This window comes from Astatotilapia calliptera, chromosome 8 (genome assembly GCF_900246225.1).
Source record: "Astatotilapia calliptera chromosome 8, fAstCal1.2, whole genome shotgun sequence".
Taxonomy (NCBI): Eukaryota; Metazoa; Chordata; class Actinopteri; order Cichliformes; family Cichlidae; genus Astatotilapia; species Astatotilapia calliptera.
The window spans coordinates 11,285,738-11,307,933 of NC_039309.1; the positions used below are offsets into that span (position 1 = coordinate 11,285,738).

The 22,196-nt window shown below is 38.7% G+C and overlaps 3 protein-coding genes across 6 annotated transcripts; 1 reads left to right on the forward strand and 2 right to left on the reverse strand.

The window, feature by feature from the left end:
* Positions 1-486: 486 nt before the first annotated feature.
* Positions 487-2,322, reverse strand: ddit4 (DNA-damage-inducible transcript 4). The gene is made up of 3 exons (XM_026178496.1): positions 2,157-2,322; positions 1,702-1,918; positions 487-1,610 (listed from the first exon to the last, which is right to left on the reverse strand). The coding sequence occupies exons 2-3, from the start codon at positions 1,877-1,879 to the stop codon at positions 1,111-1,113; spliced, it is 678 nt and encodes a 225-aa protein (XP_026034281.1). The 5' UTR covers positions 1,880-1,918; positions 2,157-2,322; the 3' UTR covers positions 487-1,110.
* A 1,394-nt stretch (positions 2,323-3,716) lies between these two features.
* Positions 3,717-6,456, reverse strand: anapc16 (anaphase promoting complex subunit 16). The gene is made up of 4 exons (XM_026178497.1): positions 6,372-6,456; positions 5,931-6,084; positions 4,747-4,821; positions 3,717-4,327 (listed from the first exon to the last, which is right to left on the reverse strand). Exons 2-4 carry the CDS (start codon positions 6,070-6,072, stop codon positions 4,218-4,220), a joined length of 327 nt encoding a protein of 108 aa, XP_026034282.1. The 5' UTR covers positions 6,073-6,084; positions 6,372-6,456; the 3' UTR covers positions 3,717-4,217.
* ascc1 (activating signal cointegrator 1 complex subunit 1) lies at positions 6,125-22,182 on the forward strand. 4 transcript variants are annotated; one of them, XM_026178495.1, is made up of 11 exons: positions 6,125-6,205; positions 6,775-6,927; positions 7,047-7,149; positions 7,274-7,371; positions 7,467-7,645; positions 7,759-7,892; positions 9,628-9,747; positions 9,858-9,982; positions 10,602-10,675; positions 12,899-13,043; positions 21,321-22,182. In XM_026178495.1, the coding sequence occupies exons 2-10, from the start codon at positions 6,813-6,815 to the stop codon at positions 13,013-13,015; spliced, it is 1,065 nt and encodes a 354-aa protein (XP_026034280.1). In that variant the 5' UTR covers positions 6,125-6,205; positions 6,775-6,812; the 3' UTR covers positions 13,016-13,043; positions 21,321-22,182. The 4 variants fall into 4 exon arrangements, with proteins under 4 accessions (XP_026034280.1, XP_026034279.1, XP_026034276.1 ...); XM_026178494.1 differs by lacking the exon at positions 6,125-6,205 and adding an exon at positions 6,473-6,549 and having other exon boundaries at positions 21,321-21,534; XM_026178491.1 differs by lacking the exons at positions 6,125-6,205; positions 21,321-22,182 and adding an exon at positions 13,903-15,558 and having other exon boundaries at positions 6,556-6,927.
* The last annotated feature ends 14 nt before the right edge of the window (positions 22,183-22,196 follow it).

Below are 22,196 nucleotides of genomic sequence, written 5' to 3' on the forward strand. Positions count from 1 at the left end.
GGAACTAGAGACAAGGCGGCGTGCACGTTCAGCTCTTCAGTGACGTGCAAAATGTGCCTGGCAGGATGTGCAGCGTCACATTCTTTCAGCACAAACACACTCAGCTGTTTTTTTTGCAGACTGCAGATGCTGCACATCTGATTCATGACTTTGACTTCTTCAAATTTCACACTAGCTTTTTTTTAGGTTTTTAAACTTTTGCGGCATCGTACATGATGTGGCTTTAATGGCTGCCACATATTCCTGTCAGCTGTTCTGCATCGGAATACCGTTAACCACTGTACCTCACCGCACCAGCTGGTGTGCTCTAGTGTAGTTTGCGTTTGTAGATTTTGCAGACTGGGTTCACATATGCACGCACATTTGAAGACTTGATGTTCATTCGCTTTCTCTCATTCTTAGATCTCTCCTAACTCTGTCAGCGAAGTCAACTATGGATCATTTGGATATGAAAGATTGAATAAATAATAATAAGAAAGAACAAAATGTTAGAAAACAATAATTTATTTGCATTCGATAAAGGTACAAAAAAAAGTTCACTGAGTATTTGAATATCAACCGAAGCAGGACAGGGCTGCACAACACAAGATCAAGTTACATTTGTAATCTTAGCCGCGGCTTGCAAAAACAATGCACAAGGCAAGCAAGGGTAGGCCTTTCACACTTCACAAAGGTTACCAAATGTTCTCTTGGTGTACCACTTCATCAGGCTTTGTCCAATTCAATTAACTGTCATGTATAAAAAGAAAAAGAACACAATGAACTTCAATAATAACTATAACAATATAGCTAGCTGCCGTTGTTTAGTTTCAATAGAAACTGAGGTATGCACTTCCAATACTTGTAAATGCCATGTCACCAGATATAATATGATGGTTACATGTTGTCATTTTAAAATCTGAATGTCAGTGAGTGAGTATTAGGAGCACTGCCTGCTCCAGGTACCATAAAGTTCAGCCCCTTTACAGTGGGAACAGTAGACTACATCATGACAAAGTCCATCTGATACACTTCAGAATGCTTCATATACATGTAATTACAGTAATAGGCCCCTTTGTGAGCTTTTATTGTCCTCTTGTCAGCATCAAAGCACATCAGTGTTTGTATTACTTAACATTCCTCAATTAGAAGATCTTCAGAACTATACAGCTTCTTCTTGATCACACGGAAACCAGTGCTAAGTTTAATAGCTTGTCTCACTACTGGAGTAGAAGGCGACTTTGTGCTAAAGAGTCCTTGAATTTTAGGCCAAAGGCCGCCCGACTCTAGCCTCAACACCAGAGCAAGCTGAAATGTAGGGACAAGGTATGGGTCCACAGATAGCTGTCCCATGCTCTCACAAACATCCCCTTGCTCAACGCAGAGGTCAATGAGAGCCCCTCTTAAACCGCAGGGCTCACTAGCTGCCAGATGAAGGAGCTCTTGTCCAATGTGCTCCAGAAGTTTGTCTGGAATGAGCAGTTTTGTACATCTTAAGGCACAATCTGTGTCTTTAGCTTCTCTCAGACTTCGTGCAATCAGGTCCACTACTTCTTTTAAGAGTGTCTCCTCCATTGGATCATAAAACAGGTCCTCATTGAAGGCACACAAGTCACTTGAGACATCTGAGCCTGTGTAAAAGCAAGAATGAGTTAGAACCTGAAACTTGCATACAGAAGAAAAGAATCATGAGATGTGAGATGCCTATGCAGCATTGCTTACCTGAGTCTGAGAGATCACTCCTGCTGCTATTGTTGGACCCTGACTCCATACTCCTGCTGCTGGCAGGTGTGCTGAAATCAGTCAGTCTTTGAACCAGTTTGCCCCAGGACAGCCTTCTTCTGTCCACTGGAGAAGGAGGTGAGCTGCCGATGTCAGTATATGCAAAGAGTTCAGGCATGGTTGTCCTCCCTGCAGTATCAGCTGCTTATGTGGTCAACTGTCACAGGAGAAACAAAGGCAACAGATGAGCACCCAACTACTGCCGTTAATTCCACGTTTAACGACTTAATTAAACATACATATCAGGCTTTTGAGGTATAGCTTTCTGCTAAAGATATGAACAATAAACATTTTCAAAAAGAACACCTTTTTAATTTGACTGCAGCTAGAAGCTGTTTCACTGTCAAAATTAGCTGTAAACTAGCAAAACCGGCAAATAAATTAATTGTACTTACTCGTTATTTAAATTCTGCGTGGTTCAAGGTCGCGGTGGATGTTTAAGATGCGTAGTTTTAACGGTTATTGTCTGCAATTTGTATATGGAAACTTCTTTCCTCTGCTCTTCTTCTCTTTCTCTCACCAGCTGCCAAGCTCTGCAGTCTGTCCTGCAACAATGTTTATATATGTGGGCTGCGAGGCCACGCCTGTCTCTCCCTAACCAGCCAATCAAAAAGAGAGGCACGACACCAGCGCTGCTTCTTGCCTGGTAACATGCCAGCAGAGAAGAAAGACAAACAGGAGGGGGAGGAGGAGGGGGGGGGGGGGGTGGTGGGGGATGAATAGCAGACCCTAGTGTTATGGATATGTTTCAGGGGACTTGAGTGGGCTTGAAAATGATCTTGTTGTTTCTTTGTTTGATATCTTATGTGGGTATTTGGTAAACCGTTTTTCTGTATGTGCACCTACATTTTAACAGAATGTAGGCCTGGATGAGCAGGTTCAGTGTTGCAGTGCACATTACGTCACCTGTTTTGCTAAACCATTACATCAGAATTTTTTATCTGGCACACAGAGATGCAGAGAACACTCAGTGCGCTGTGCTCAAGGCAAAACAGATAATAAAAACGGCTATGGGACACCTCTTTCTACATTTACCCTTGAGTTACAAACAAAAAGACTGCACAGAAATTACATATGTTATCATCATCATTATTATTAGAGTTATTTAGCAACGTTCTATGCAGAAATGCGCCGGGGGGTTGTTATTGTAGCATCTTTGCACCATTTATTACTTCATCACAAAAGATAGCAAAGTGTTTTAAGGCATAACACAAACTGTGTATGAGAGTAAAAACATATAGCGGATTTGTTAGAATGCAAAAGCAAGTTATTTGTGTCGGGGCCATAGGCTACATACTACACATTTTGCTCACAGCTGTATGTTGGAAAGCAGCCAGAGGCTACGCTGCATTTCTGCACATGTGTAGGCGTGGAATACACTGTACTTTGTTAGACAGGAACTGAAATACATAAACACGTGTAGGAACACTATGTTCTGAGGTGGGTGCTATAAAAAAGTTATCAGAAATCTTTAGCAGGGGACGTGGAGTAAGAAGATTTAGTAGCTTGAGTAAAAACAACAAAAACTATGAGAAATCACTTTTTAATTGGATTCTCAGAAAGTGTGGCCAGAAACAAACTAGAAAAAGAAATTTAGGCTCCAGCCAGAGGTGTGTCCTGTTGTGTTCAGGGCTGTCCTGAAACACTCAGTACAGTACAGTACACTCTGTACACTCCCACCCTTCACTTGCTTGAAGACAATCATTCACTGAGGAAAACACCAAGTTTGCACGTTTACTCACTGTCACCACAAGACAAAAGTGGCACGGAAAACTGCACTGATGGGTTTCAGACTTTAGCTCGTTCAAAGAACAGAATGAACAACAGCAATATCAAAATACATACCACAAAAAAAGCAGCACAAATACTTTTCTATCCTTGGATTTAACAAAACTTAACACAGTGAGGTGGAGTTGGACAAAATACACACCAGGCAAAACAAACAGCAACCAATGTGAAGAATGTCCCAAGTCTGATTTTATTTACAAGCTCTCTTTGTTTTGTTCCAATTGCTGGTGGAGTAAGGACATACACAGAAAGGAGAAGAGACCAACAGTGCAGCAGGCTTTATGTTTATAAGTTACATTGGAGCCATTTGGAAACACAATGCTTCTCTTCCAGGGATTTAATACCAAATGTAGTATTTACATTAACATGAAGGCTAATTCCAATGAGAGAATCATCTTGAACAGCCTAAAGCAGATGGAAAATCTGTTAACTTGTGAATTGTGTAGTTACTAATTTATAAGAATGTTGTTGACAAGATTTTATTTAGTATGCTGGGTTTAATGTAATAAGTGATAAAATAACACATCTCACATTTGGGATCTCCAGATAACACTTTTAAACTTATGATACAGAATACAGAAGGAATATCATGTGTAACTTGAAAAAAAAAAAGGTTACATTTTCCTTCTATTTGGCTGATTAAATAAGCAAAAGACATCTGAATCTCTTTAAGATGGTGTGAATCCCAATAGCTGTTCAATAGGTTTATACCGCCACTCGTCTGCTTCTAGCTCCTCCACCAAGCTCGCGAGTTTCTCCATTCGAGACACTTGCTGATCTGTAAGAATGGACATTACTCATTAGTATACCTGTTTCTATTAGATCAGGGGTGTCAAATATAAAGCCTGGGAGCCAGAACTAAAGATTTTAATTCGGCCCACATGGCTTTAGAACAACTGAAGGTGGGCATAAATTTTAGCCTTTTATACAGTTAAAATGCAGTTAAATAATGCTAACCATTTATATGATGCCAACGTGATTAAGTAACGGATCAAAACAAAAAATGTGTTTTTTCACCGTCTATATATCTCGCAGGGATTAAATTTGTAGTTACACTGTGAGAAACGGGAGTTTCACTCATCCAGCCCATTTAAGATGAAGGTAGGCTATATGTGGCCTGTAATGTAAAATGGGTTTGGCACCCGTATTAGATCAACCAAGACTAATGTGAAGCTATGCAAATATAGTTAGACTTACCATGTTTAACCTGTTTCAGTGTTGAGGCCACTTGGTAGCTGAATACAGACTCGCATAAAAATCTGTCAGAGCCATCTAAAAAGAAACGTAAAATGAAAAAAAAAGGTCAGTCAAATAAAGAATTCTTATTCAAGCTTTCGTCTCCAGGGTAATAAAAGCCAAAACATAGATTTCAAGCTACATCAGAAAGAGATCTTAAAATATTTCATATATTTATGACATAAGAAGTACAACAACAGTAAAATACAGCTAAAATAGTTTTGGGTTTTTTAAAAAACATTACAATGTCAAAGCCTAAGAGACAACATCCATTAGTATACACTCAACCACCATTTTATTAGGCACACCTGTTTAGCGGCTTGATAACGCAAACATGCAATCAGTGAATCACGAAATCAAGAAATGCTGCATGGTCAGATGAGTCTCGATTTCTGCTGCCACATTTTTAGGGTCAGAATTTGGCGGGACCAATATGAAAGTATGGATCCTTCCTGCCTTGTATCACTGGATCTCGCTATTGATGGTCTAATTGTGTGGGAGATATTTTCTTTCTTGAGTATGATTTAAATGCCACATATTACCTGAGTATTGATGTTGATAATGTCCACCCCATTATGAGAACGGTGTACCCATTTTCTGATGGCTGCTTCCAGCAGGATAACACACCATATCACACGACTCAAATGATCTCAAACAGGCTTTTTGAACATGACAATGAGTTCACTGTATTCAAACTTCCTCCACAGTCACCAGGTGGAACAAGAGATTTGCATCATGGATGTGCAGCAACTGTTTAATAACATCATGTCAATATGGACCAGAAACTCGGAAGAATGTTTCCAGCACCTTTGTTGAATCTATGCCATGCCCCACACAGCTTAAAAGGCTTAAGGGTTTTGCTTTATCTTAATTTGTCTACCATGTGCAAGAGAAAGCTCTTGATTGTGAAGAAGAGCGGCAGACTCTGCTTTGTAGTAACATATCTTTCTTAAATACTTTAGAAACACAGGCACATATATTCTCAGTGTTATACTAAAGTTGGCAGATATTATGATATTAAGGTATTATGTTGCAAACCTCCTAGCATTATATATGATTTTCATATGATTTCTATTTCCTGGCTATTTGGGAGCATTTGGGCAGCTTTTATACAAGTACTTTTATCCGGTTTTCCTTCATCGTACCTTCCATCATTTCCCCTGCGCCTTTTGGATACGTATAGAGGACTTTCCTTGGTGGGATGAGCTCGGAAGCACTGAACCCAGAGCCAGTCACGGAGCTGCCGCTCACTCCTCCCGCAGAAGAGGACGAAGAAGACGCGGCCATTGCCTCGATAAACTTTAAACAACACACACAACAACGACTGTTGTTACTACCAGTTTAATGTGTCAAACACAGATAAAGCAAGGTGGTTCGTGCTCTAGTAATCACAAAGGCTTTTAAACATCCAAACCAACCGGTAGGGGTTAGCTTGGAAGGACTGTTTCACTATTTTTAATGATACAACATTGCTAGCAATAAAGCTAACTATTCTGCTTATACTGTTGATGATAACCACCCAGCAGAAATATTAACAAATATAATATGGCATTAAGTCTCCATTTTTATTCAAAAGTACAACTTACCGTCGATGTCACAGCAAATATAACAACTTAAAATCCAGCCAGTTTTTGTTGTTTTTCAGACGTATACCAGTAGTTTACGACAGAGACCGCATTTTACGTTTGTCGCGACAGGGGGTTGCAGCTATCGCAGATTTTACAATCATAGGGATGGCTCGTCTCAGTCGTCTGTTGCTAAAAGGTTGTTCAATCACTTTTGTAGATCTGTTAACACATTTTCCGACACATTTAAAACGTCAATAACCAGGACAGTTCCAACTAGCTAGCTAAATAAGTTTTGAAAGACAGACTTTGTTATTTTATACAATTTTCACTTAGCTGACAAGCTAGTATATTATCTATTAAGTGTTTTTGACGTCACCAAAAGTCACCTCAGTATCGCCTGAACCGTCGTTTCTGTTGTCAGATTTGCACAGGTTTGCTAACACTAGCTAGTTTACCAGTATGGATGTCTTACGTCCTCCTCTTATAAATATAAATGGAAGAATATACCGCAGGAATATAATTAAGGAAGAGCATTATGAGGAAGAGGAAGAGTTTTCTTACATGGGACCACCAGGTAAGTCGAGAACTATCCGCTAACAGGTAAAATACATGTTTGTAAGAAGCTCCAGATAATGCTTTCAGATTTTAGCACAGTTTCTTTTTAAAAATGTGAGTATATTTCTGTGTTTCTAGATGATGAAGAGCTTGGAGAAGATGAAACCTGTGATACCCACTTAATTGAACAGAGTGATAAAGGATATCGCTGTGCCATCGATGTCCCAAGTGTTCTTTACAAGTGTGTCATCAACAGTAGACCTTGCTTTGGTTGTCCTTAACCTTTCACTTTCTGAAAATAATACAAGATTCTGTAAGCAGCATAACGTCTGTCTGTGTTTCTCTGTTTTCTTTGTGTTCTGTAGATACATCATTGGGAAAAAAGGAGAAACGCGTAAACGTCTGGAGTTTGACACAAAGACGTCTATTAACATCCCAAAACAAGGAGTGGAAGGGCAGATTGGTGGGGACTAAGGGCAAATGTCACTTAAAAACTGAACAGAGAGCAAAAGATATTTCCCTTCACTCATTTCCCTCCACTCTCTCATTGTGTAACAGTCATTACAGGTTCCACCAAAACTGCAGTTTCATCTGCTGTCACTCGGGTGGAGGTCCTTGTTGAGAATTTCCGGAGGAAGCAGCCCTTCACACACTTTTTGTCATTCCCTTTAAACGACTCAAAAATTCAAGAGGGATTCCTGAGATTTAAAGATGAGGTTTTGAAGCAATGTTCACAGGTATCTTCTGTAAAAAGGAACCAAAATATAACTGGTGATAGTGAGGGGCAGTTATGGCAATGTATTGCTTAAGGAGAGCATTTTACACCATTAACAAATTCCATGTTCTGTAGGATCATGGAGTAGAGGAAAGCATATTTCAGAACCCTGCAAAGCTCCACTTGACCATCGGCACCTTGGCTCTGTTAAATGAAATGGAAGTGAGAAAAGCATGTGAACATCTCCAAGAGTGTCAAAACTTCATCAGGTAAGGCTCGAACAAGGTTATTGCATTATACAAAGCACTTAATGATTTTGGTGTATGACTACAAAAGAAATTGCACTGTGAAACAGAATGAAATGTTAAACATAAGCGATCTAAAAATAAGTAAATAAAATAAGAGCAGTAAAAAAAAAATGTATATGTCAAACAATCACTGACTGAAAAATACTAACATTATAAAATGAAACACAAAATTATAAATTATACAACAATCAGTAAAATAATCCTAATAAAATAATGTCACACTAGTTTATAGATTTAAAGAGCCAAAACAATAAAATTGCAAAACAAAGTAATGTTTAACCTTCCTAATGAAAATCCAGGGTAAAGTTTAAAGATTTCAACATTTCCAGCTGCTGTTCCATTGCAAAAAAACTAAAAGCTGCCTCCCTTAAAGCTTTTGCTGTGCACTTAGGATCGACTAGCAGAATCCTGCTCGAGAACCTATTTGTTCATATTGGTTCATATTTTCAAAACTTATGTGGTTCTTTAAAAAAGGAGAAAAATCATTTAAAAATCATCTGTAACTGTCAGTCTTATGGGTTGGTAAAAATGTTTTGTTCATTGGTGTATGCTTATACATCAGTTATTAGTTACACCTTTCAAGCATCCTTTTTTGTTTTCAGAGTGGCCTCTGAAAGCAAAAAAGTGGCCTTCTTCATGACGTTGATTCAACAAGGTGTTGACAACATTCCTCTGACATTGTGGTCCAGTTGCTGCAGATTTGTCAGCTGCACATTTATGAGAATCCATCATTCTACCCAAAATGGTGAAATGGTAAATGGCCTGTATTTGTATAGCGCTTTACTAGTCCCTAAGTACCCCAAAGCGCTTTACACATTCAGTCAGCCACCCATTCACACACACATTCACACACTGCTGATGGCAAGGTACATTGTAGCCACAGCCGGCCTGGGGAGCACTGACAGAGGCGAGGCAAAAGAGTTTTATTGAATTGGGTTCTATTGACTTTGGAGGGCAGTGGAATACAGTGAACTCAACTTTGTGAAACCAGTTTGAGATGATCAAGCTTTGTGACATGATTCATTATCCTGCTGGAAACAGTCAGCAGAAGATGGGTACACTGTCTAATAAAGGAATGGACATGGTCAGTAGCAATTCTCAGATTGGTACTAATGGACCCAAAACGTGCCAAGAAAACAGTAGCCAAACCACTACACCATCACCAGCCACTGTATACAAAGCAAAATTGATCCATGCTTTCATTTTATTTACTCTGATTTGAATATCGCTGGACTCCTCAGACCAGGCAACATTTGTAACATTTTGTTGAGCACATGCGAATTGTGGCCTCAATTTCTCGCTTTTAGCTGACAGGAGTGGCACCCAGTGTGCTCTTCTGCGGTTGTGCATTCAGACATGCTCTCGGCATTGCTTGGTTGTAACTAGTGGTTATTTAAGTTACTCTTTCCTTGCTGTCAGCTTGTAGCAATCTGGCCATTCTCCTCTGACCTCAGGTATTGACAGGAAATCTTTATGTAAATTCAGTGAGTTATGAATGCAGTGTGTGGACTGAATTGTTGCATCGTTGTTAACTTTCTGACCAAGTATCTCCAGCCTTATTTCTGAATAGGAGAACCTGTGTCACTGTACTTTACTACCTTGATTAGCTGTTTACATACCCAGACAGTTTCACTTATTTAAAAAAATACAGTTTGTGTTACACTACAATGGTTTTCTTTGTCTGATTTTTCATTAGAGACATCACTGAAGGAAAACCTCTCCCACTGGAGGTGACAGGCATAGAGTACATGAATGATGACCCAGCAGTGGTGGATGTTTTGTATGCGAAGGTCAATGTTCGAGATGGATCTGACAGGTTAGTACATCAGTGAATAGTTAAATAACAACATTACAAATATCCAACATTTTACTGTTTTAACTTTATTTCTTTAATCTCTGTTCTATTTTAATGGAATCACATTATAGGTTGCAGGTGATTGCAGACAGACTGGTAGAGCATTTTGTCTCTGCAGGGCTGATGGTCCGAGAGTGGGACAGAGTAAAGCTACATGGTACTGTGATGAACACTCTGTTCAGAAAAGACTCCACAGGTAAAGACATAAACACACACATGCCAGCCTAACTCGCACGAAGGCATAGTAGAGAAGTTATTGAACTGCTGGGATCGTATTGATTGCTGCCACCCAGTGGATGTTTGCCAATTTTCCCTCATTATCTTTTGGCTTGGAGTGTAGCTGCAGTGACGACAAAGCAGAGTCTTGACCAATTCTGACAACAAAATTGTGCAGAGAGGAATTGGGGAGGCAGTTCTCTGTTTGGCCACAGTTCTGTTTACGTGCACTGAGCTGCATGTTTTCCAAGTACTCTGACAAAAGCTTCATTCATTTTGGACATGGATCAAGTCCAGGAGCAGTTCTCAAATTTGTACTGGGCTTACCAGGAACACAACACAGAGACTGTGCCACTGCTGACCATGTTTACCGCCTTGTGGATAAGCCCTATTAAAATTTAGTTTTTTTTTCATCTTCTTAGTCCCTATTTCACAAACTAATTTTACTAACTAAATGTCCTTGATTTTGCTCGTACTGTTGTAAAGCCACTGACAGGTTCAAGTAAACATGTTAGTTTATCACTGAGATAACATATCTGTATCTGTGTGTTCTGTGCTTTATTGATCAGCTTGTTCTTTACACTCTCGTGTTTTTACAGTGGAAGATACGGGCGCAGCAGGACGTCAAACCGTCAATGAAAGAGAGGCTTTTGATGCCAAAAACATACTAAAGGTTAGTTGAAATTTACTACTGGATTGAGACACATACTCACTTCTTGACTGCAGTTAATAACAATATGGTAGGCAACAGCACTGGGCGGGATGGAGGTGCAGTGGTTAGTAGTGCCAACGCCACAGTAAGACAGGTGCTAGCTTGAGTCTCCTTGACTCCTGAGGCTTCCTTGTGGCATATGCATGTTCTCCTTGTGCTTTTCTCTGGGGTCTTTGGCTTCCTCCCACAGTAAAAATTGTTTTGGGTGGTCAAAAAGCCTAGATAAGTGCTATATAAAAGCCAGTCCATTCAAAAAAACATTTTACTGTATTGGCACAATATGCATAGTTTCAATTGGGGAAAAAATAAAATACAGTGTTAGAATTTTGTGTATATACTAATTGGGAAAATGTATAAAAACTCTAAAATGCATAAATAAATAAATACAAATGCATCTTAATTGCTATGTTCAGGAGCTTGCAGCAATATTACACTATCCAATTGATGCAACATTGTTTTTGTTTAAAGTATATTGTGTATAGATTTTCCAGCTGTGGTTGACTTGTCCATAGCTCGTCCCATGTGATCTTGTCAGTTAATTGCTTCTTTGCTCTTTTAGTGAAAAAAACATGAAAATTGAGAGTATTGTATTGATTTTTGGTTCTGATTTACATTTATCTTCTTTAGGGAAAAGGTGTTTTCATTTCACCTGGGACAAATCAATTATGTTCTCACATTAGTTGTGATACGAGCTATGTAATTTAACGTTAAACCACCTGACCTGCTTCACAGCAGTCCAGGCTCAAATCGTGTTTAGTTATGACTTCATGTCCAGTTGGGAAACACTGATGCACTCTTGTTTTGCCACCTTGAAACTGAACCAGTAATAACAATTACCTCATGTGCTTCTCCTAGTGTGATATGTCAAAATTGGTTCCCCCCACCTATTTTTTTTGTGTCACAGCTGTAGACCTTTTATATTAAAAGAGGAGTGAGCCTCAGGTCTGAAAAGTGAAGCCAACCTCGACTAGCTTGTAATTTTTAAAGGGGTTTTGAGCAGTAGTTATTCAGGGTTTCTGATTGTCCTTCAAAGTTTTTTTTGGACATTGGCTATATAGGAATTTTGTTAAGCTACTTAACACTGGCCTATGATTCAATCATAAAAGAGGTTCAAGGAATGAACAAGTGCTGCCTACACATAACAACCAATATTCAATTGCGTCTTTAGGAACTTTGTTAGAAATTGCTTCTCGTAAAAACACATTATTTGTTCCAATTTCTTTAATTCAGTCTATGAAAAATTCTAAAAATAACAGTTTGACAGGCATAAAATAATATTTTGTACCAGCAAGGTGGTTCCCAGTTAGGTACTAGCCAAAAACCTAGCATATCTCTGCCTGGTAAGCAGTGTGTCCTTAAAGAATCTTAAGAAAACTGGACAAAGTGAACAAAATAAGACGTGACAGGCCTAAAAAAGTGTCTGCAGCAGACACTGAACACTACATGAAAGTGACACTTTTCAAAAAAACAACTTGCCAAAATTCTAAAGTTGAGGCTTCAAAGTGAGCCCACAAATTAATGTGTGTTTCTATGTCCATCATTTATATACAGTCTGTGCTGACTGACTACTGAAAACCTGCTATTTTGGCAGAAATATTAGGGAACACTACTTAAGAATGTACTTTATTAGCAGTTGTTATTTTTGGTTAAAAAATAAATAAATCAATAAAAATAACGCACCAGTACAGCTCAAAGACTCTTGGTTGTTTGTGTTGTTTAAAAAAAAAAACACTTGTCAGAGTCAGGTTGCAAAAATCTTCCTGGTGGAGTTTTGACAACTGAAATGCGACACTGGAGATGAAAAGCTCTGACATTCACCTTCCCCTCCTCTACAGAGAAGGTCTTTGTTTGAATAACAACATTGTTGCTGCTGTTTTTTTTTTCCTCTGGAAGTGACACAAAGGTAGCAGGCAAACACTCAGCCACCTATAAATATGATAATACCATGTTTGCGACAGCTTACCTTGTTTTCACAATAGAATTTGACAAGCAGTTTTTAACTTTCTAACACAGTGCTGACTGTTTGATGTCAACACAAGTTGTCCTGCTTTGTTGTTTCACACGGTTGTCTGAAATAGTCTTGACTGTATGTATGTAAGTATGGATGGATGGATGGATGGATGGATGGATGGATGGATTGATTGATTGTTACAAGTTTATGAATTTAATGTGTTTTCATTACAGAAATTTGATGCTTATTGCTTTGGAGAGTTTGAGCTGAATACTGTCCAGCTGTCCCAGAGATATTCAACAGACTGCACTGGATACTACAGCTCTGCAGGGAGCATCAGCTTGTCTTGAGCTCATGCAAGAGTGAGCATATACTGAGGTGGGAAAATTAATAAAGTTTATAGCTTTGAGAGCACTGCAGCATTCGTGATAGTTCTGTCCAGTAGGTGGCAGCATAGATTGAGTCATTTGGCTGTTAACAGAGAGGTGGAGATTGGGTCATGGTTATCCCTTTAATAGAGAAGAATAAAAAATATTAGATGTACTTTGTAAACCACAGTGCCCAAATGAAACATAAAAATCTAGTTAAATGGAATTTTCAGATACTTGTTTTTATTTAGTTTTTAGTTTTATTCCACATTTTTTTGGCCTGGTATATTTATCTGACAAGTATTTGAAGATAAGATTATACATTAAAACATTTTCTCTTTCATGTATTCCTAAGGACTAAAAAGCTCATAAAATGCATACAATTTTAATAACTTTTATATTTATATCAAATGAAACAGAAAGTTACAGGAAGAAGACACTCTTATAATCCTGATCATTGTAAAAATGAATAGTTTATGAAAATTAATAGGCAATTTGCAGTTACTTCAGCTATTTCTGTAATGGCCAAAGTAGCTACAACAGTAGCTGGCTGCTGTCAGCAGGATAGTGCATAGTTTATACTGCTGTAGTGAATCTACATAGAGCCAGTGACGTACCCTATGGAAGTGGCCAGTGCTGTTGCCAACATTTCTATCTGTATTGGCTTTGTCGACGGGGATGTGTAGTTATATCCCTAGGGAGGTGCATATCAGGTTACAGTGTAGGGTTAGAGAAGGGTTTGTTGTTACAAAATACCTATGGTGTTGATTTTACACAGAAATATAAATACCAAATTGTGCCATGCCACAAAGCTCAAAACATCTTAGTGGTTTCTTAAACATGACAGTGAGTTCACTGTTTTCACACAGTGACCACAGTCACCAGATCTCAGTCCAATAGAGGACCTCTGGGATGTGATGGAAAGGAAGATTGGCATCAAGTATATGCAGTCTGTATCACCTGCCTGATGCTGTCAAGTCAATGTGGACCATAATCTTTGAGGAATGTTTCCAGCAGCACAGTAACAATTTCATCTAAATATTTGGCTTAAACAATTTACAATCTTTGCATCTTGTTCATGTTTACACTTTACACAGCATCCCAATAGATTCAAATGCAGATCTTCTGCCAAACTGGCTTCTATAGCTGTCCAAACACTGGTTGAATTTCATGCTGCTCTAATCTCTTGCTTGCAGTACTCTAGGTCATAGCCATGATTTACACCTTTCCTTTCATCCTTTCAACGCACTGCCTCATGAAAGTATGAATGCATCACCGATATGATCTTTCAGACCTTTTTTTCTCCTCCAGCTTTTTTTTTCTCCATCATTTTTCTTTAAATCTTTGCCTTTCCCACATGAACCTTGTCTTCACTCCCGACTGTCAACAGTGTCAGTGAATACAGACACTTGCTTTTGCCGTCACAGCCTTTTTTTTATTTTCGCTTTCCCCTCAGCTGGCAATGCTCTCTGCTTGGAATGCAGGAGGGTGATTGCCAGGCAGCCAAAAGTTACACTGATAAAAACAAAGGGGTCTTTTTGTTTGTCAGCTTTGCAACCCTGTCCTATCCACCCTCCCATCCCAGCAGTGGCATGATTTTCTTTTCTTCTCTTTTTTCTTGAAGCTGCTTGCACAGATTCCCATGCAGATTTTGTTATTGGATATAGACTAGCCAGCTGAGCTGCCCATACCCTCACTATTTCATTGTCTTGGAGTGGGATCTTTTCCGACCTAGGACCTGGGACCTAATTAATCATGCCCAGAGCTCTTGACAGCATGCTTTTTAGTGGGTCAGGATTGCATCCAACGTAAAAGCACTCCAGCTAATAACAGAATTCTGACACTTGCCAATACTATTTCTCCTAAGCACAAAAAGAAAGCATCACAAGGCAATTGAAATTTGATTGAATTCATTGAGACTATGCCTCTGTTTTTCTTTTGGCAGGGACATGATTGAGGATGTTTTGCACAGATGTCCGCATTAATGATTGTACTGAAAACACATGAGGAAACATACGTCATCCGTAGACACGGACTCTGAAGACAGATACGATTTGTCCTGAGACTTAATATAACGCATTCAGACTGACTGTTTATTTAAATGGCCATATGTCTTCTTAGCTGTATAGATCGGGAGCATATTGGATTATGGCTGCAATGAAGGAATAATTTCTCACTATCAGACATTCATATTGTCTTGATAAATTGGTTAATTATCTATGAAATGTCAGGAAATTTGGAAACATGGGTAACATTTAGGATGCCAGATTTAACATTGATAAGTTGGAAGCAAACATTTAGTAAATGGTTTTTGAAACTGTAATTTAGTTTTAATTAAGTTAAAGGCTTCGTGTTTAATATTTAATAAATTTTCAGTCTGTTTTCAGCTATAAATGTGTCCAAGTAAGAATTTGCTCACAAAAAGATTGATAGATTGCTACATTGTATAGATTATTTAGCAAATGTTTTTTATGTCTGTTATTTATATAGATAGGACATAATATAAAAAGTTGCTGAAAAAATTATTACTACAGTCTGTCTTTAAATCACTTGATTTCTGTAAGGCTAAAGTCCCAAAAAGGCCTAGAAGACCGGTCAGTAAATCCCCTGCAACCGTCACTCTCTAGGGAAAAATGTATATCGACCAAGTCAAGGTTGGAGACAGTTGCTCGTTAAAACTGGTTGCAAGCAGTGAAAACTGTGACCAATTTCACCTTGTGTCTGCCAACAACCTCCAGGAAGCACTTGCCACCAGCCAAAGAATATACATTTTGCCCTAACCACCAGTGCTTGCCAGATGTTTGCCAATAGGTCTCTAGGACTGTGTGACAAGGGCCTAATGCTCCAATCAAACTAGGAAAAACAGTAGTTGAAGATCGTGGCATGATCATGACTACTCAGCCTGCGATGGTGACCAAATCTCCAACCACTCGCAGTCAGTTGTTCTCTTCAAAGAACCTTTGGTACATTAGGTTGGCAATAACACAAAATCAGTCTGCTAAGAGTTTCTAATCTGTTGCAATTTTTTGCAAAGCTGTTGTCTACACACAGAGACAAACATATTAAACAGAAATATCTGAAACAATTGTTTCTTGACTGGACACAGTTACACATTTTTCAAAAACAGCCTTTATTGTACTGCTAACATTCCTAGTAATGCCCCATAAGGTCCTAGTCAGAAAAAAATCTTTATTTTGGCTATGAAACCACATGTCATATTTCCTACACCATGACACCCTGTTGTCACAACGTAAGCAATTTTACGTTTCATCTGAGTGGTCAGAATGTCACGGCTTATCTGTAAACATAGTTAAATGTGGCTTTGCATGTCCGTGTGGGTGAGCTTACTTACGCACTGCCCGACATACATAGTTTTTTCTGTCTCTGCCACATCCCTCTACCTAATTAGTCATCTCCGCAGTCCCTGCAGTGAGAACATCCAACTAGACCCTTAAGATTTCAAAACTAGCATGAGCCAATTTAAATAAGACTGATAAATGAGACCCCTGCGTGTGTTGGTGTTACCAGCGACCTCTTTCCCTTTGTGGATCTGCGTCTCTATTTCTAACGATCTAAAGGGACAGAGGAGATGGGATTTTAATTAAAACGTTACACATTTTAGCTGTTTATGCAGGCATGTGTGCATGTGCTTGTTTACATGCACTGATAAGCATTTAGAAGGGCGGTAAACGACACCCACTGAAAATGCGCCTTTGCAGTATAAAACAAGCTGATAAAACCTTATTTTCCAGCCAATTTGTTTTTGTGATTTTTAAAAGGATTGAAAGCAAAAGCAATCATTTCGTTGCGCCTGCAACACTTTTAGAACTTGCACTGAACTGTTCAGTAATAAGAAATTCATATCACATTTGGTAACTGAAGTCTTGTTATCTTGACCAAGTATTGTACCCCCCGCTCCCCCAACCCGATTTGCATAGTTAATTTCATGGCAATGTTCAAAGTAGCCTTTTTAAATGCAAAAGCCAGTTTTTAAATGGGTTTTACTTGATCACTGTCAGTTTTTTTTTTTTTTTTTTGTTCTTTTCTTTTTAGTACATTTCGGATTTTGATATTCAGAGCCACACTTTGGAATTTTTCATAGGGTAATTAGAAATTAAGCTTTCTTTCCATATGGAAAGCGTTAACGTCTGCTGGGGGAAAAAATAGATTTTGGCTGACAGACATGACCTTTAATACAGTAGATATGTTTGATTTGCATGCTTGGAGTAACTAATGACATGCATCAAATCAATTAAGTGCCTAATTACTTTTTAAGGTCACAGTAAGGTTTGCTCAGTGTACACTCAGACTGATACAAATAATATTTTAAATCAAATATGACATATCGAAAGGTGGTTTGGGCCTTTTTGTGACGTGTATTCCTCTAACACACTTGAATCCAGTTGTATGAACTTATTCACTTGTGTTCACGGGAAGTAGAAAGGTGCTCTATAAACAATCCTGCTAGACAAAACTGAAATTTCGAAACTGGATATCATTATGGGTGAAATATGACGGCGTGCCTTTTTTAAACTCTCTTATGTTTGACTCTCCAGTCGTGTGTCACCACCGACTGAATTTCACACTGATCACTCTGTCACTAATAGACGTAAACGGGGCCTTGATGGAGAGCCAAGGCTAGAGTATTTGAAATGTCTAATATGTGTCTCTAGCAAAAAGGCAGGTGATCCCTGCACCAGCTCTTTATCATTCAGAGTGCTGAGTCTGGAGGCTGCCTGCAGCTGTCCACGTCTGTTTACTGCTGGAGGCATTCACAGAGGGAGGGAAGGCAAAAAGCCTAAAGTGTTTGAACAGTAAGAAGTCATTCAGAGCTACTGTTTACTTTATGTACACTTAGCACTACAAGATTTTAAAATGGGGATTATCATCACCAGTTACATTCTGTTACTTAAAAAAAAAAAATTATACTTTAAGCTATGAAATGTCAGGAATTGTTGAACATGTTGCATATAAGGACCCAAATTGCCTCTCAAAATCTAGATATGTTCCATTTACAGTAATATGAAAGAGAACAGTCATTAAATCCTCACATTTAAGAAGCAGTAGCTAGTGAACGTTTTGACATTTTTGTGTAGTAAATGATAAATGATGAAACGTTTGGCAAAGGACTAAATCTACCAGATGTTTGACTGATGTGTATACACAATCAGCAGACACGGTGGAGATGACCTGCTGAAGTTCAAACTGAGCATCAGAATGGGGAAGAAAGGTGATTTTAAGTTACTTTTCAGAAACTGCTGATCTGCTAGGATTTTTCTACACAAGCATCAGTAGTGTTTACAAAGGATAGTTTGAAAAAAAGATAAAGTATCTAGCAAGCAGCAGCTCTCAAAAATATCTTGTTGATGCCAGAGGTCAGAGGAGAATGAACTTACTGCTTCAAGCGATAGGAAGGCAACAGTAACTCAAATAACACTTGTTACAACCAAGCTATAAAGATGAATATCTCAGAATACACAACACCCCAAGCCTTGAAGCAGGTGGGCTACACCAACAGAAGACCATACCGGGTGTCACTCCTGTCACTTAAAAACAGGAAACGGAGGCTACAATTTACACAGGCTCACCAGAAGACTGGAAAAAATGTTGACTGGTGTGATGAGTCTCGATTTCTGCTACAACGCTTGGATGGTAGAGTTCAAATTAGGGGTAAACAACATAAGAGCATGAATCCATCCTACCTTGTATCAAAGGTTTGGGGAGGAGGTGGTGGTGTAATTGTGTGCCAGATATTTTCTTGGTACACTTTGTGCCTTTTGTCTACTTACCGTGTCCATCTTGTCTTCCGAATGTTACTTCCAGCAGGATAACACCACTCCACAAAGCTCAAAATGATCTCAATGTTTCTTGAACATAACAGTGACTTATCTGTGTACAAATGGCCTCTACAGTTACCAGATCTCTATCTAATAGAGCAGTTTTGAATATGTGATGCTATTATGTCAACATTGACCAAAATCTCTGAGGAATGTTTTTAGCAACTTTTCGAAGTCTAGCCACAAAGAATTAAGGCAATTGTTAAGGCAGAAGGGGGTCCAGTAAAGTATTAATACTGGGTTGACTGGTGACTGGAGTACTTGTGACCTTCTTCTTCTTTTAAGATGTGCAGCCCAGTGCTTCATGGTCTATTTTTATGAATGATTTTTGAATGAATATATCTGCATATTAGGCCAGGAAGGAACAATGAAAGCACTAAGAGTCAAAGGAAACTGTAAGGTGGTGTTTCATAAAATCAAAAATGCTCAAGGTTGCTAAACTGTTCCGGAGAGCACTGCAGAGGTGGGTGAGTGCTGTTACTGTATCACTAGAGCTGCTTTACAGAACTAAATAATGTAATAACACAAGCACAGATGATGGTCAACACTCTTATTTCAGCACTAAATGCGAAGGATGCTTATACAAAAGTTATAAATGTTGTGTCATCTGTTTATCACGCAATGTGAAATTCCTTAGTGCATCACTTAATACTCAATTGTTTTTTTTACTGTTAGTATATAAAAGTGCAGCTGATGGGGATTTGTTATTTATAATAGCCGGTATAAGCTTAATAATACTGAGTAAAAATGAAACCCTGTACTGAGACCGAACGTGTCACAGTTCAGAGTATTTGCCATCTTCTGTTTATTGTGCACGTTTAATTGAAAAAGGTGCTACACTCTCTTCCACCTCTGCAGCAGCTGCCTGCAATGGAAAACAGCAGCTTTCAGTACTTGCCAGGAAAAGGCAAACTGCTGTCAGACTGCTCTCAACTAACTTTGCACTTTTAATAGCTGAGTGACCCAGTTTGAATCCTATTGAATTAAATCTATACACATTTATAGCAGCTCTACTTACAGCTGTAAGTCACTAAGGATTACTTATTAAATGTCTCCCCGTGTGGTTTATTTTCTCAAAATATCTTCTTTTGATGGGATTTCCTGTCCATGATCCTGTTTACAGGCTATTTGCTTTTTTTTTCTTCTTCACCGTGTCGTTGGGTACCTCCAACTGGACATACACAATTCACACACACACACACACACAAAAACAACCACAGAGGGGACCTTTGTAAGAAAACAAGTAGTTTGTTACTTTATCAATATTTCATGCCTTAATGCCCTTTACTGTGGTGTTAGGGTCCCTTTTTTATTTTTATTTTCTGTACATTTGTATTGCATAATTGCATATGGGCATGAAGTAACTGACTTAGAAAGTCACCTGTACAGTAGTGTGCAAAAGTCTTGAACCACCCATCATTTCTTTATATTTTGCTTCCAAGGAGAACTATCTTGTATTTTTTTTTAAAGTGGTCGTGAGCAAGGGTTCTCCAGGATCTCGGAAGGTCTTTCAAAGTTTTTCTTTGGACATCGGCTGCTTTTTAAGCAACTTAATGCTCACCTATGAATCATTCAAGGGTAAAAGAGCAATTTATTCAAGGGATGAGCCTGTATTGTCCACACATAACAGACAACTTGGCAATAAAAATACAGAATTTCTTTAATTGAATCAACAAATGCCAAAGGTAACACAGTTTGACAGGCAGACAGTTTTTGCACCAACAAGGTCACTCCCAAAGTGCTATTAACTGAAAACCTGCCATATCTCAGCATGATGTGCAGTGAGTCCTTAAGCAATTTAAGGAAACTGGACAAGTGGAGGGTGGAAAAGAAGTGGCAGGTCTATATAACAATCTAGAGCAGATGAACAGTATCCAAAACTCATGTCCTTAAGAAACTGGAAAAGATCCAGCAAAGACCTGACACAGGACCTGAGAGGTGCATCTGACCCTGTTTGCCAAAATCTCATTGGAGAAGATGTCAGTGAAAGTGGCTGTCAAGAAGCCATTGTGTTGCCAGTGGCAACAGGTCTTGCTAAGTGACACATCCATATTTAAAATTTTTGCTTCAAATCGTCATCGCCATACATGGAAGTACAACACTGAGCGTGTAGAGCCATCCTTAAAACACAGTGGAGGCTCTATCATTGTCAGGCTGTACGGATGAATGGATTTATAAATGCAGAAAATAGTTTAATCAAACAATCATACCAAATACTGACTTTCAAGCTTGTTCAAATTGTATGTACGCTTGGACACATTTTAAAAAGTTGCTTCTCCCATTTTCTTAGGAAAATAAAAAGACTTTAAAAGGTGGCTCAAGACATCTGAGAATTTATAAGCAAGTAATGAAAGAAAATCAGCAGACTAATTTTTAGATGAACATAACGGTCAGTTGCAGCCCTGGTGGTGCTTTAAAGTACAAAATTCATCTCTGATTATGTGTTGCAGGTCTTTGATGAACACGACAGCAGGATTGGAAATGTTAAGAAATGCTCGCTGATGAAGAAGTTCTTTCCTGACAGCTGGACACGGACACGACGTTACAGCATCTTTCCTGAATCTTATGTTGAACTCATTTGGAAAATTAGGATTTTGGTTGTTTTCTCGTGCTGTATATTCTGTTTTGATTTGTCAGGAATAAACAAATGTCTTTTCCATCCAACCATTGCCTTCTGAAATGAATTGTTGTGTACCAGAAATTCCTGAAGTGATCTTTACGGAGCGGTTACATCACTTATAACCAATGTACATCTGTGATAAGGTCCAAAGCTCCTGTTGAGCTTCACAAGCTGTTTGTGAGACAGAAAAGAGACGCGTTGTTTACATTTGTGGATGGGAAATATTAACAGATAAGGAAGCCTTCAAGTTTTTTGCTGCATGGAGTCTTGCCTGATATTGAAATGAAGCTTCCCGTCCCTCTGCTCCTTTTGTGTAGACTGATTACACTCGGTGGAGGATTGATATGGTTTATCTGCCTAGAGAGGAGCAGGAGGAACCAATGCCATCAGCTAATCCCTTTACAATTAAAGGCACTCTTCCACAGCGTGACTCTTGATGTGTAGAAGAAGATGTTAAACAAGTTGCATGGAGCTGCTTTTATGTTTAAGATGCAAGAGGCTTCACATTGTGCTTTTTGATATGTGTGATTATACAAGTTTTGGTTAAATGAGCATGAATATTGTCATGTTAAGCACATTAAAGAGCATTGTAGTCTACTTTACCGTGAGCTCTGTTCTGTGAAAGGCTGTAATAGATGTGATTTGGCCATGTGTTGATGGCTCTGAATAACATAAAAGGGTTTATATACATACAGCATTGTCTTCT

Coding starts and splice junctions, on each gene's coding strand:
- ascc1 (XM_026178495.1), top strand. CDS start 6,813: ATGGATGTCTTACGTCCTCCTCTTATAAATATAAATGGAAGAATATAC. Junction 9,983..10,601: donor GTTCAGAAAAGACTCCACAG/GTAAAGACATAA, acceptor GTGTTTTTACAG/TGGAAGATACGGGCGCAGCA. Junction 10,676..12,898: donor ATGCCAAAAACATACTAAAG/GTTAGTTGAAAT, acceptor TTTTCATTACAG/AAATTTGATGCTTATTGCTT.
- ddit4 (XM_026178496.1), bottom strand. CDS start 1,879: ATGCCTGAACTCTTTGCATATACTGACATCGGCAGCTCACCTCCTTCT. Junction 1,611..1,701: donor GAGTGATCTCTCAGACTCAG/GTAAGCAATGCT, acceptor GCTTTTACACAG/GCTCAGATGTCTCAAGTGAC.
- anapc16 (XM_026178497.1), bottom strand. CDS start 6,072: ATGGCCGCGTCTTCTTCGTCCTCTTCTGCGGGAGGAGTGAGCGGCAGC. Junction 4,822..5,930: donor CGCAGGGGAAATGATGGAAG/GTACGATGAAGG, acceptor GTTTCTTTTTAG/ATGGCTCTGACAGATTTTTA. Junction 4,328..4,746: donor ACTGAAACAGGTTAAACATG/GTAAGTCTAACT, acceptor CCATTCTTACAG/ATCAGCAAGTGTCTCGAATG.